Consider the following 13,229-nt stretch of genomic DNA (forward strand, 5'->3'; position numbering starts at 1 on the left):
TGAGAATTTCAATTCTGATCTGAGAAATGTACCAAAGCGACAGAGAAAAACTGTAATTCACAATTGCGTAGGGACTTAGTTTGTTCATGTTAAAACATGCACGGTTGTCATTGCTCTGCCAAATTAAAAGTTGCAAGCAGGCACAAATTGGGTTTAATTTTCATCCGTAATTATTCATCTTGAATTCTTGATGCAGTCAAAATGTTGAAATAAGCATATGCATATATTCTGTCAACTGCCCAGACAGACTTTAACGCATGCAGTGGCAACAGTATCATATTTGAGATACTTCAGATGTGTCCACACACAAGTCAATATATTTAACAAATGTGAATATTCAGTATTAAAGGACTTGTTCCATATTTTAAAGTGAAAGTTCAGGTTTTTTTTTTACACAGGGTTGTGTGAGGTAGTCATACGTAGTCGTTACATTACCTGCAGTAGATTCTAATCAGCGCGCTGCCAGTCAGGAAAGCCGACCAGGAGCACCAGCAGAGTGGCAGAGCCATGTGTTGCTGTGCACGGGGCCACGAGACAAAACCAGGCGGTTTCCCCTTGTCTTTATGCTGAGCTAAGCTTTTTATTGGTTGTACAGATATGAGAGAGGGATCAATCTTCTCGTCTAACTCTTGGCAGGAGAGTGAATAAGAGTGTTTCCCAAAATGTTAAACTAGTCCTTTAAGTGTCTGCCATGTACAGACTATACTGAGAGCGGTTTTTCAATATCTATTTTGGCTCATAAAATGTTGCCTGCCAGAACTCCAGAGTAATTGGCGCAATTCATTCTGAGAAGCACTCTTGTGAATGATTTTTGCATATTATATATGTGAAATGTTATATATATATATATATATATATATATATAAGTAGGGTATAATTCTATGTCATTAGCTGTTGATTTTCTTCCTGGCTGCCAGTCGGAGGTTATTGTTCAGGCAGTAAGTGGGTGGGCAAAGGAGGTGTTGGCTCTGTCTTAGGCTGGTAATTTATGGCTCCAGCTGCTGTCTCCCTCTTCCAAGGTGCCTGGACAGCTTGATTCATCAGCAGTGAATCTTATTAGGGGGAGAAAAACAGATTTCTAAGGGGAACACATTCTGTGAGAGGACAGTGCTCATAGCTGATTGGACACCAGTCTCCCTGGGGGAGAGATGTGTGGATGCAAATCAACCAGCTTGTAAAAAAAAAAACTGCAATAAAAATCTCATGACAGCAGCTTTTCTAATGTATAATCCGAAAAAAAAAAAAGGAAAAAAAAGATGAAATGTAGTTAAGACAGCTGAGCTTAAAGGGGACTCCATTGATTTTACACATCAAAGTCTGTTTACAGTTCTTATAATACCGCTGCATATATGGGAAAGAAGTTGTCTGAAGCCTTTAGTGTCTCCGGAGGAGCTGTGTGAAGTCTGCTCGGTGGTTTGACTACATTTTAAAATGAAAAATACCTGGTGGTGTGAACTTAGAAAGAAGTGACCTTACCACACCTCTGCTGCCCGCGGCTCTCTGAAATAACCTGTTGGCTCTCATGTTGCATTGTGGGTAATGTAGGCCCCCAAGTTTTAACAAGCAGGAGGTATGGATGGAATTTTTTTTTAAAAAAAACAATATACAGTATATATATATATCTGGTTTTGTATGCTCGTTGCCATAATAATTTGAATTATATCAGCAACTGAATACTATATTGAAATGATATCATGACTGAAAAATTCAGATCCATCAATACCATTGAATTTATTGCACTGTAATATTTGACTTTGAAAACCACCTGTCTGAATTTATTTGGTTTAAGGTTCAATTCCTAAAAAAAAAATCAATACTCAGTTTTAATTTGTGCAATTTCAAAAACTTAATTTATTACTTCAATTATTTTAGGGTTCTCAATTCAGAATATTCATGTGTCTATTATTGAAACGCTATATTGAAATTACTGTATTTTAGTAAAAATATATTCACCATTTTGTGTGGTGCAAAAAATTGCATTGTAGTGATGAACCTACAAATAAGAAATATCAGTTTGATGAGCTGCTCCACGAAGCAGTTTACAGAGCTTTATAACCAGTTTCAGCTCATTGTTTATCTGCCCAGTCCTCAGCTTTACTGGTTGAGTTGACTCTCACCGCAGCAGACAGGCACAGCTGGCAACTTTTTCATTTCCAAATCGTTACCTCAGGGAGTTGGCGGAGACCACAATAACATACAGGAGAGTAAATATTGGACTCATATTCATCAGGTGGCCAGAAACACTAATAAATGATATGTTGCTCTGTAACTGCCGGATGTGTAAATAAGCAACAGTTCGCTAACACGTTCACTATTCACTATGAAGTATTTGTTTCCTATCATTAATCTGAACCTAACCGTTTCCCTAACCCTCACCAGTCAGCTCTGCCTACTAAAACCAGCTTTTAGTTATTGTGGGGTTCAGTGTAAGTTTCTCTTCCATCGTACTTGCTTTTAGCTCATTGTGATCAAACACACAAAAAGCCCATCTTGCATTCTGCCAAAGGTGTCAATATTTTTATTAATCTTCAGTTAAGGCAATCCATTACAAAGCATTTCACAAACCACAGTATGACGACAATATCATGTCCAACACCTGGTTTGGAAATTATTCAGCATGCAAGTCAGAGACCAAGAGAGGTATGTAAACAACCTGGGATAAAACAGGAGTAGTGGCAAGAAGAACCCATACAGTATGTGTCTCGTAGGAACAGAATGGAAAGAACCCAGAGATACAACATGCTAGAAGTGGCTGTTATCTCTAAATAACATCCAAAGAAACAAATGAAGCACATGGCAGATGCACTAATCAGGTGAAATGAAGGCAGACTACCAAAACTTCCTGCCATTTTGGCACAAACATGCACATTGTCTAGAGGCCAAGTTCATCTGAACACATTTTGGCACTGAAAAGTCTTTATATGGGGTTTATGTACATAATTAGAGTTCAGCCTCAAAGAAAACTCAAAATGAAAGGACAATCAGATCCATTTCCACCAGGATAAAATAAATAATTGTATTGTTGGAAAGACATCTTTTAGACTGAAAAATAGATTTTGTAATAATTTCATGTTTCACAATTGCATAAGTGTCATTACTGTGCTCATTTCATATTTATTGATTATGTGTTTACTACTGAGGGTAGCAGTTTTTTTTTCTTTTCTTTTTTTTGGAGCAGGCCTCAGGGCCAAAAACGTACAGCTTGTTGTAATCTTAGTAGAACAGACAAACAGCCATTTAATCCTACCTTAACTGATTTCTGATTAGTTTTAATTACATGAAATATGTTTGAAATGTGCACACAACATAAACCCCCACCTGAACTTCACATGGTTTCATTTCCTCTTTTCTCACAGACAGTTGCAATCACACTCAGTATATGAGCTGCATGCTGATGCTGACTTTCTGAGAGGCATCACGCCTGCCAGAGGAAAAACATTCCTAAGTTCAATTTCTGAGTAATGAGTACTTTGTTATTGTTTTGAAATGAAAAGTGAAAAAAATACAACTTTGACAAGAGATTACTTGCAAAGTAAATATATCACATTTATAATCTAATGATATTTAAGTTATTAATTCATAATACTTATTTAAATATATTTAATAGCAAATGTATTCAGTATATTTCTTTTTGGCTTGAATGGCTTTCTGTAGAGGTATACTGGTATTTATGAGTGTTATGTCACTAAAAACTTAGTGGCCTCATTTCACTTCTGAAGAGAATTTGGCAGCAGATTGAACGCTGCTTTGTCTTCTGAGGGACAAATGTCATCACTGATGAAAAATTAAAAGAGAAGAAAAAAGAAAACGAGGAGCTGGGCCTGTGACAGGAGGAGCTCGCTGCCTCCGGACTGAGTGTTTGCTACATCATTAGACTATCTTCTCTCTGAGAGCGCTGACGCAGTGGGAGTCAAAGAACACTGGACGGCTTACAAAGACCATAAAGCAACATGAACTATGTAAACAAAAAAACAAAGTAGAACAACAGCGCGGAACAAGAGCTTCACATTCTCAGAGAACAACACAACAGATCTTTGTAAACGTCAGCTCTCCAGTGTCATTCAGGGAAACTCTGTTGGTACAAAGTAAGACTCAATAACACAACAGATCAAAAATAAACTCACTTCCTAATGAAACCCATGAATGTTTACTTTTTCCTTGAGGCAATGTAAATAGCCACAGTTGAATTGTAAACAAGTCTTGACTTTGAATATTGTACAAGGCTCAGCAACACTGTTAACTTTCATTACTTCAAAGATCATTAGTGAAGAGCTGTAAGTATAAAAAGTATAGTATCAGTCACTGAGGCTGTAATAGTCCTAATCTTACAACAGTTTGATCGTCACCAACGTTTTTTCTGTGTGTACATCTTAAACATGAGACCTGCTGCTGCTGGCAGAATAACACCTGGGTAACTGAATTTGGATATGTTTCCATATAATAGGCACATTTGGATCGAGATATTGAGTGACTGAGAGATACTAGTGAAAATAATGGCCATTAGACAGTAAATAGATAACTCAGGATGCACACAACTGGGACACAATGGCTGTAACTGTCTTTAGAAACCTTATGTACAGTCACTAAAAAGAATGTGTGAATATATCGACTTGAATTAATTCGTAAAATAACATTGTGAAATTGTGTCTTAGGCAATAAAATGGCATTCCAATGTTTTGTTAGAAAATGGGCTGATGTGCATTGGTGTAAAACAATGTAATCTGGGAACTCGGTGAGACAATGAAAAAGTAAAACACATTAGACACAACGTGCACATAACACACCGACTGGATCAGAAAAGATGGACTCGTAACTGTTCTCGTTTTGTGCAGTAACTTGTTGCTTTCTTTAGATCACATTCAAATATCTCTGCTGCAAGATTTGTGATTGTTCAGTTTTCACTCTGGGAAAACAAATCAGCGGGTATTAGTTGACATCAGTCTTTCAAAAGTTTATTTGTCGGGTCCTTTAAAAGTACTGAGCAAAATCCCAGACAATAAACTGTAACCACAACAAATATAATGGAAAGAAACATAAAACAAGAGAGATTTGGCAGCATGACTTAAGAAGTGTAGTTTACCTGTCTGCGTACTAACAGGGAAAGCAAGTACGTGCTTTAAATTATTCATCTGTTTTCCTGTAAACATAAAGTTTCATTTTATTACATCAGTATAATACCGATACTATGCTTATAAATATACTCATGTCATCCTGTTTAAAATGATGGTGGAAGATGATGTAAAAGCCGTGTTGAAAACATAATGCGGGGTCCTTTCCATTATTTTCATTGTGGTGGCTGTAGGTTCTTTCAAAATAGTGGTTTTCAGCTTATTAACGTCATAACCTTTGTGCTTTTTATTTGGACAGTAATTAGTGCATTCTGTTACTATAAATATTAGAAATACGTATAAGACATGGTGCTGGAAAATTAGTATGGCAGCAGCTCACAGCAGGTCCTCTACATTACAGCTTGCAATCAAAAATTATCCATCAGTGAAAATGATTCATAAACTGCTGAATAGGTTTCATCACATGCTCTTATATTACAGACCTTATCAAAGTAGAAATGGGGACTTTTTTTTATTACACTGGTCACAAAATATAAGATGGAAAACTACAGGGGAAATATGACTTTAATCCCCAACCTTTAAAACCACCTCAAAGGAATAAGTTATTTCTGCAATAAATAAATAAATAAATTAGTATACACATGATCTTCTAGTTTAACACACATTAACTCCAAAAGGTATCACAAACATGATACACACTGGCACATTCTAATATATTTATGCCTTCAAACAGGCCCCTCTCTACGGGGTTTACTTGCTATCCAGTACATCACCACTTTGACAGGTTTGACAGCGAACAACTAAAACCTCCTTCTACACCGGGCTCCTCTCAGCGCTGAAGAGAGAAAAACTCCCTGATCATCAGCCGGTTCCCCCTAAACTGTCTTAAAGCTCCAAAACAAGATGGAGTCTCACCATCGTTTTTTTTTTTTTTTTAGCCGGATTAATATTTAAGATAGAGCCTCGAGAGCGTTTCCATTCTCCCCCTCAAAAGGACGGTTGGTGGAGGCAGGTTCCAATCAATCCTGACCCTGCCCCACCCCAACGTAGAGCTGTGCGGCGGCGGCGGCGGCGGTGGTGGTGGTGTGTGGAGGGGTTGGGGGTTCAGACGGGGTTGGACTGGGGGCGGTCCCCGGGCGAGTAAGCTGGTGGGACGGGGTTGGGTTTAATGCCTCTGCTCTTCATGTAGGAGATCAGCTGGTCAGGGATCTCAGCCAGTACGTCTTTAGCCAGCCTCGCCATGCTCAGCACGTGGTTACCTGTGCGGTCCATGTAATCTCTGAACGGGACGAACTGTTGTGACACGGGAAAGAAGGGTAGGACTTTATGAAGGGAACCTATCATGTATGCAGTCGTGTAGCGGTATTTCGTCTCAAGTCCTTCTAGTGAGTTCTAGCGTTCCACCATTTGCAGATGATTTGACACTTGAGGCACCTAATAATGGCAACACCTGTTCCACTAGATGTATGTTCCGCATCATACATGAGAACTTCCTATGTCATCTTTCCACATTACTCAACAGGAGGCAACTACCGTGCAATTACCTTGTGTATGTTGTTTCTTTCACTGTGATGGAGAGCGGGGATTGTAGTGAATACAACGCTTGATGGATGGATGGATGGATGGATGGATGGATGGATGGATGGATGGATGGATAGATAGATAGATAGATAGATAGATAGATAGATAGATAGATAGATAGATAGATAGATAGATAGATAGATAGATAGATAGATAGATAGATAGATAGATAGTCAAGTTGACATTGACATTTGGCTGTGGAGAAGAAAGCTCACAGAGTCTCCAATATGGAGAGAGTTCATCCTCCTGGGAGCATGAATGTTTGGTAAATGTAAATGTGCTCATTAGATTTTGATATTAGATGCGTACAAGTAAAGATTTTGTCTCGTGGCAGCGCCAGATGAAAGACCAAGGGGGGGTCACTAAAATGATTAGAAATGGTTTTCTCAGGACCTTGTCTCAGACCCATGTCGTATTTCAGGATAACATATTCCGCTTTGGAATAAAACAAACAACATTACCATCTAGAGACACGTCCACTAATGGAGCAGAAATGATACTTTTCAACCATTGTGCCTTTGGGAAATGAGCCGTTTCCGTCCCATGATGAGCCAAGAGTCAGACCAAACATTATCGACGTCTCACCTGTACGATGTCTCTCTCTGCCAACTTCCCCCGTGAGGAGATCCTGATGTCGTCGCCGTCCAGCTCCACCATGGCTACAGAGAAAAGATGTTTTCAGTATGCCTTTGTGTCCACATGGCACACACAGAAAGTAGTCAGGGTAAAAAATATTTTCCTACTGTGATGTTTGTTTGAATAAAACACAAAACCACTGACGTAAAGACACAACTGATTTCCACTGTTTTGTTTTGTTTTTGCAAATCTGTCCCCAAAGAACTTTAGTTACTGTTCTCACCATCAAACTCAGCTTGACCAACTCCAACAATGATGATAGACATGGGGAGTTTAGCTGCCTGTCATGAACAAGAAAAGCAAACAGTCAGTTATCAGTCAGACACCTGGAAGAACACAAACTCTATTTGCTGAAAAACGCCTGACATCAGAGTCGATATCAGAGAACTGAGGGGTTACATTTCCAATTATTCTTGTTTTTTTTCCCACCAATTCGCTTCTCATTCCGTCAGAATTAATCTGAAGGTACAGTTCCCCAGAGAAGCCAGAGACAGAAACAATAATGAACAGGATAAAATAAGATAAACATAAATGATACATAGCATCATAACAGTTTCTTCACTGTGTTTCACATCCCATTATTCTGTATAGCTTGGGTTTCCTAAAGACTGACAGAAAATATGAAATACATTATTCAACCAAGGGGCCCCAAGGTTCTTAACACAGCCAGCATATGCCAACAGAATATTTTAGCTAACTACTATACAGTGTATATATTTTAAAGGCTGCTTTTAAAACGTGGAATCCAAAATGAGTTAGAGTACATGAGCTTACACAATGTTCTAGTGCTCTATGCTCACAAATAAGAGCAGCGGAAGAAAAGCAGTTAAGAAACATGTACAGACATGAACAAGTCAAAATGCTGTGTTCATAAAACACGACTACTTCATCCTACACACTTGCATCGCACAGTCTAACATTATTTATTCATCATGTTTGTATATAGAAATGGTCCAAATACTGTGAATGTCCGGACAGGAGAGCCACATGTCCCATCCATTCATCTCCACTTTAAACAAAACCTAAACCTACATAATAAAGGTTTAATAAAGGTTCATCTTTCACAGTTAGTGGTGTGGCGGTTACTCCGTTGCACGAATTTAAACCGCAGTCCCGGTGTGGAGACTGTGAAAGCTCTGGCATGAATGAATGATATATGCGTGTGGTAGAAATGCATTTACAGGGGAAAAAGTAGGTCAGCTTTCCTGGAAAAACCTCCCGAGGGAAGAGACCTGTCATATATAGGACTAAACAGAGTGAGGAGGACCATCCTCTCCATGTTCTCTATCATTATTCCCCCTCCATCTCTGTTCCCATGTTATCTTTCCCTCCACCAGGCTCAGTCCTCATAACCTCTTGCTTGCTACACAAAAATACATACATTCTGTTTTGCCCCTTTCCAGCAGCAGAAGACCCTAAAGGCATTTACTTATAAATGCCAGATCAGATTCTCTATCCAGAGCTGAATTATTCAGTCTACACCATTTGTTACTTTACCTGTACTGTAAAGTCACTCGAGGGATCTTACTCCATCAATCTGTCTGAACTCATCCTTCCTCCTCTCGCTGAACAGAACCACAATAAACACAAATGGGCTGACAGCAGATACCTGTTCTCATAATAAGATTCTGTTGAACATTTAAGGACTGTACAGACTTATGCAGAGGGAAGATTGACACTAAAATCATGCTAACACTTCAGCATCCAGATGTTCAGTACATGTAGTTAATCTCTTACAATCCCATTATCAAATATCAAAGGATAGAGCTGGAGTTTGTATTTACCCCAGAGGCTGTGCTGTTAAATGTGTGGCCATACTAGTCAGTGAGGGCTAATCTGTGCTGGTTTAGGGAACAAGGAAATCAGAATAAACATTACAGTGCAGTTCGGCCAGCAGCAGTATTTTATAACATTACTGCTGCCATGCGCGATGTGCTATCTGCAATCTTTAAAAAAACACCTCTAAAAATACATCACAGCATCAGAGAGCACAAACAAGAAAGCAAAAGTGCAGAGATGAGTGTTGCATGTAACTCTTCCACCATGATTCATCCCTGCGGGGCGAAGGCTAAATGCCAAGTGAAACCTTTGCTCTGTGAAAAGAGTAGCCAGGTCCAAACTGAGAGGTGAGAGGTGGCAGCAGGACACAGCAGGTTCGGCCCAAGCAGCGCAGAGCAGCAGACAAGATCTTAAAAGGAAGGTGTGGCTGTTCGAATGGTTTGATTAACAGTCGCAAATTCCCTTTAAACCCAGTCTGCTGGGGGTCAGAGCACCGTGTACCTGGTCGACGATGACTCGCAGCGTGCCAGCCTTAGTGCTGTGGACGTATTCCAACTACAAATCTTTTCATGAGAAAGAAAATAGGCAGAATTGCAACAAAGGCAAGACAAACACAGTCAATTCTTTAAAAATCTGACCAATCAGATGCCTCACATGGTCCACCGGATCAGGCCCCTGCTTTTGATAAAGTGGACGTGTTGACCTCAAACTGAATTTCAGCTGAGGCCCTCAACCGCCCCGAGGGTCTCAATAAGAAGGAAATAATAGACGAACAGAGCACCCAGGCACAGGGGCTGAGACAAGTGGAGCAGAAAACATCCCATAAATCCTCAAATCTAGTGCTACTGGCTTATAAAGCCCTCAAAGTAACAAAAAGCCTGAGAGCAGTGTCACAGTAAGCTAAAAGCACCTGTGATGCCAATGCCCTCACAGAGGCGAAGGAGGAGCGAGCGACAGAGAGAGAGAGAGAGAGAAAGAGAGAGAGAGAGAGAGAGAGAGGTGAACGTCCACCGGCTAGAGTTAGAGATGCACTTACATTCACTATGGCCTCCTTGGTCTGAGCCATGTCTGATATGACGCCATCAGTGATAATGAGCAGGACAAAGTACTGAGATCCATCCTGAACCGCTGCTGCGTACCTGAAACAGAGGAGTCATCAGCACACAGTGGTTTAACTCAGAACCACACTGACGATGTTAAAGCTTAAAGTTGAAAACCGATGCAGACTACATGTTGATGGATTTACATGAAACTCTGAGATTGGTTTGAACAGCCAGAGAGAAAATCTAAAAGCAGCAACCACTGTGTCAGAGATTTAGGAAAAAAAAAAAAAAGAAAAAACATTAAAAAAACATGTTGCTCAGAAACAAACTCCCCCTCCACCCAGCGTGTGACACAAAAGCTTAATATAGACACGTAAAGAAGTAAAATATGTTGTACAGCTCTTCGCGTCTCAGAGGTCTATCCAGACACTATTATGAAACCCATCAGAGACACCACAGTGAGTGTGGCCTAGTTCCATCTCCCATCGCTGGCTGGTCTATGAATAATTTATTAAACTGTTTATGCAAAGTGCTGCAGTCTTATTCTTTAAGAACATTATTGATTCCCCAGCACTCAATTGACCAGACTTGATGAGCTAGAAATAGGAAAAACATGTCAGATCACCGTGAGAGCCAAGGACAGGTCGGAGGTGAGCCCTCGCTCTCGCCCTCGCTCTCGCCCTCGCTCTCGCTCTCGGTTTGGTAAATTTGAATGTGAAGTGCTGACATTTTAATCAAAGCGCGTGCCCAGTCAGTGACAACGGCAAGAGCGATGACTAGTGTTTAGGAGATTAAAGAGACGTTTGTCTTCCTCATCTGCCGTGCAACAGTGCGGGCCACACTCACTGGAGACATGTGACCATGTTACCAGACACGATACTGCGTTACTGATCACCTACAGCGGGGTCAGCCCTGTAATCGCGACTGTGACTGACTGATTGACTGACTGGTTGAATGATCATATTTCCACCATTGGTCAGCCGAATGCCATGTGACTGAGTTAGAGTTTCCCCATTGGCCACTGCTCTTTCAAAAGGAAAGGGTGCAAACATTTTCTATTAGGTGTTTACAGCCTGAATTGATGCCAACTCAACATTAGTCGCTAGATTTAGAGACTTTTTTTCAAACGAGACTAGATATAAACCTTGTGCGTGGCTGGACCGTGTATGGGTCTCAAATGCTGCTACGCCTCCTGTTGCAACCTTGAGGAGACAGTTTTAAACCACTCACATCTGCTGTGTGCGTAATGTGGTACAGCCCCATTTATAGCAAATCCTATGAATTGAGTTTGTGCATTAATTCCATTAGCAATGACATGATGTTTGAATTAAAGCATATCGTGCTCCAGTCACAGTAATGCGTATTTATTGAATAAAGTGCCTCATCAACACATCTGAAAAGCTACATGACATGAAGCCATTTACAAGTCCCGTGCACTCGCCCGCCTCCCACCATCTTACCTTACCACTTTCACTCGACGTCTGAAAAGCAATGTAGCACCTGCACTCTACTACGCCTGACACAACATACGCCTTATTACCATTTCTATTCATCTCAGCCTGACAGCTGATTGTTTATTTTCCCTTCATTGGGTCTGCTCAATTCATAGAGGAACCATCACTCACTGTCTTAATATCTCTGATGGCGCATCTGCCTGCGGAAGATTACTTACAGATCGACTTTGAATGAAAGGACGACTGTGGTGTGATGTGTTCAGTGGGACAGATATTTGTGTTTGTACCTTGCCACATGATTAACTACAGGGGCGAAGTTGGTGGGTCCATACAGCTGAACCGTCTTAAGGCTTTGATGGTAAGCTTCGAGAATCCCCTCCATGCCGTTGCAGTACGGGTTCTCAGTGTTGCCGTTCTGAGAAAAACAAAACATGAATGGTACAAAAAATACAAATAGGGCAGATAGAATTGATTACAATGGGGTTTCACGCGTTTGTTATTAATAGATTTGAACAGCGGTGTTACAGTTGTACTATACAGTGTTCAGGAAACCTGCAGTAAGAGATTTTCTTGGCCTCCTCCCAGCAGTGGAAACAAGTTGTGGACACAACACCGACATATCATCACCTTTCAAGTTGATGAGGTAAACAGCTGCTTATTTACTCATTCAGTTATCGAGCAACATTTAACATTCTTTTGGAGGCTTCAAGCTAGTATTAGCTTTAAAGTCTGCTGCTAGCTCTAGCTTGATTTCCAGATCCTGATTATTGCAGCTTTAATAAGAGGCTGAAGCGCAGTGCTTCACTGCCCTCTCTGGTTGAAACTGTCAAGACTGTTGCATCTCTAACCACAGTGGTGGGTTTGTTTATGCACATTGTATATTGTCTGTCCCAGTGTGTAGTGAATGAGTGAAAACACAGCCAAGAAGCCGTTGCCTGGGTATTTACACATGTAACGTTTGTCTAGGTTAGTAGGTCAAACATTTGTCACCTCAGTTTTGTTCACACTGTGAAAAAATGTCCATCAAATTAACAGTGAAGTGTTGTAAGATCATGACATCAAAGAAGTGTAAATAGAAAAACAATGACGCAGTGTTTAATTTACAGTAATATTTTGTAAAAGAAAAAAAAATGCAACAAAAAATAACTTGATCTTAAAACAAGAATATGTTAAAAGAATCATATAATAGTAATGAATTTACACATTATTGTAGTTTAAATATAGAACAACTGTAATACTAGAAGCAACACAATGCAATTAATATTAGTTTTTTGACAGGTAGATTTTTTTTTTTTTTTTTTAAATACAGAAAGAAACTATATTACATTTTACAATTCATATGTTACAGTAAAATTCTGTCAATATGAAGGGTTAAGAGGTCTGATTAGAACTGAGGTTTATACTAAACAACATATTAGAAGATGCAGCACCTGGCTATGCTAAAGAAAAACAAAAACATAGAACAAACACAATGTCTCTTTTTTATGATTCTATAAAATGATATAATCATATATTATATATTGTGTATTATATAACTGTATATACAAATATACGATACATCGCACAAAGTACGTAAATAAAAGTGTGTTTTATTGTTGGCCTTTGACAAGATTTAGCTTAGACTGCTTTCAATCAAAGCTAAGCTAATCTGAACACACTCCTGGTGA

General features: G+C 39.7%; 1 protein-coding gene across 2 annotated transcripts in view; it reads right to left on the reverse strand.

Moving 5' to 3' along the window:
• Positions 1 to 2,495: 2,495 nt before the first annotated feature.
• The window catches only part of cpne5a (copine Va), a 70,971-nt gene continuing 60,237 nt past the window's right edge, over positions 2,496 to 13,229 (reverse strand). For both annotated transcript variants that reach the window (XM_023427611.2, XM_023427609.2), the window contains 5 exons: positions 11,850 to 11,977; positions 10,102 to 10,204; positions 7,510 to 7,567; positions 7,236 to 7,309; positions 2,496 to 6,362 (listed from right to left, as the gene is read on the reverse strand). In XM_023427611.2, the coding sequence (XP_023283379.1) occupies positions 6,174 to 6,362; positions 7,236 to 7,309; positions 7,510 to 7,567; positions 10,102 to 10,204; positions 11,850 to 11,977 (552 nt within the window). In that variant the 3' untranslated portion in view covers positions 2,496 to 6,173. The remainder of the gene's footprint in view (positions 6,363 to 7,235; positions 7,310 to 7,509; positions 7,568 to 10,101; positions 10,205 to 11,849; positions 11,978 to 13,229) is intronic.

Source organism: Seriola lalandi, unplaced genomic scaffold, assembly GCF_002814215.2.
Source record: "Seriola lalandi dorsalis isolate HSWRI2012SDOR001 ecotype SW California unplaced genomic scaffold, Sedor1 jcf7180002054861, whole genome shotgun sequence".
In the NCBI taxonomy this organism is placed as follows: domain Eukaryota; kingdom Metazoa; phylum Chordata; class Actinopteri; order Carangiformes; family Carangidae; genus Seriola; species Seriola lalandi.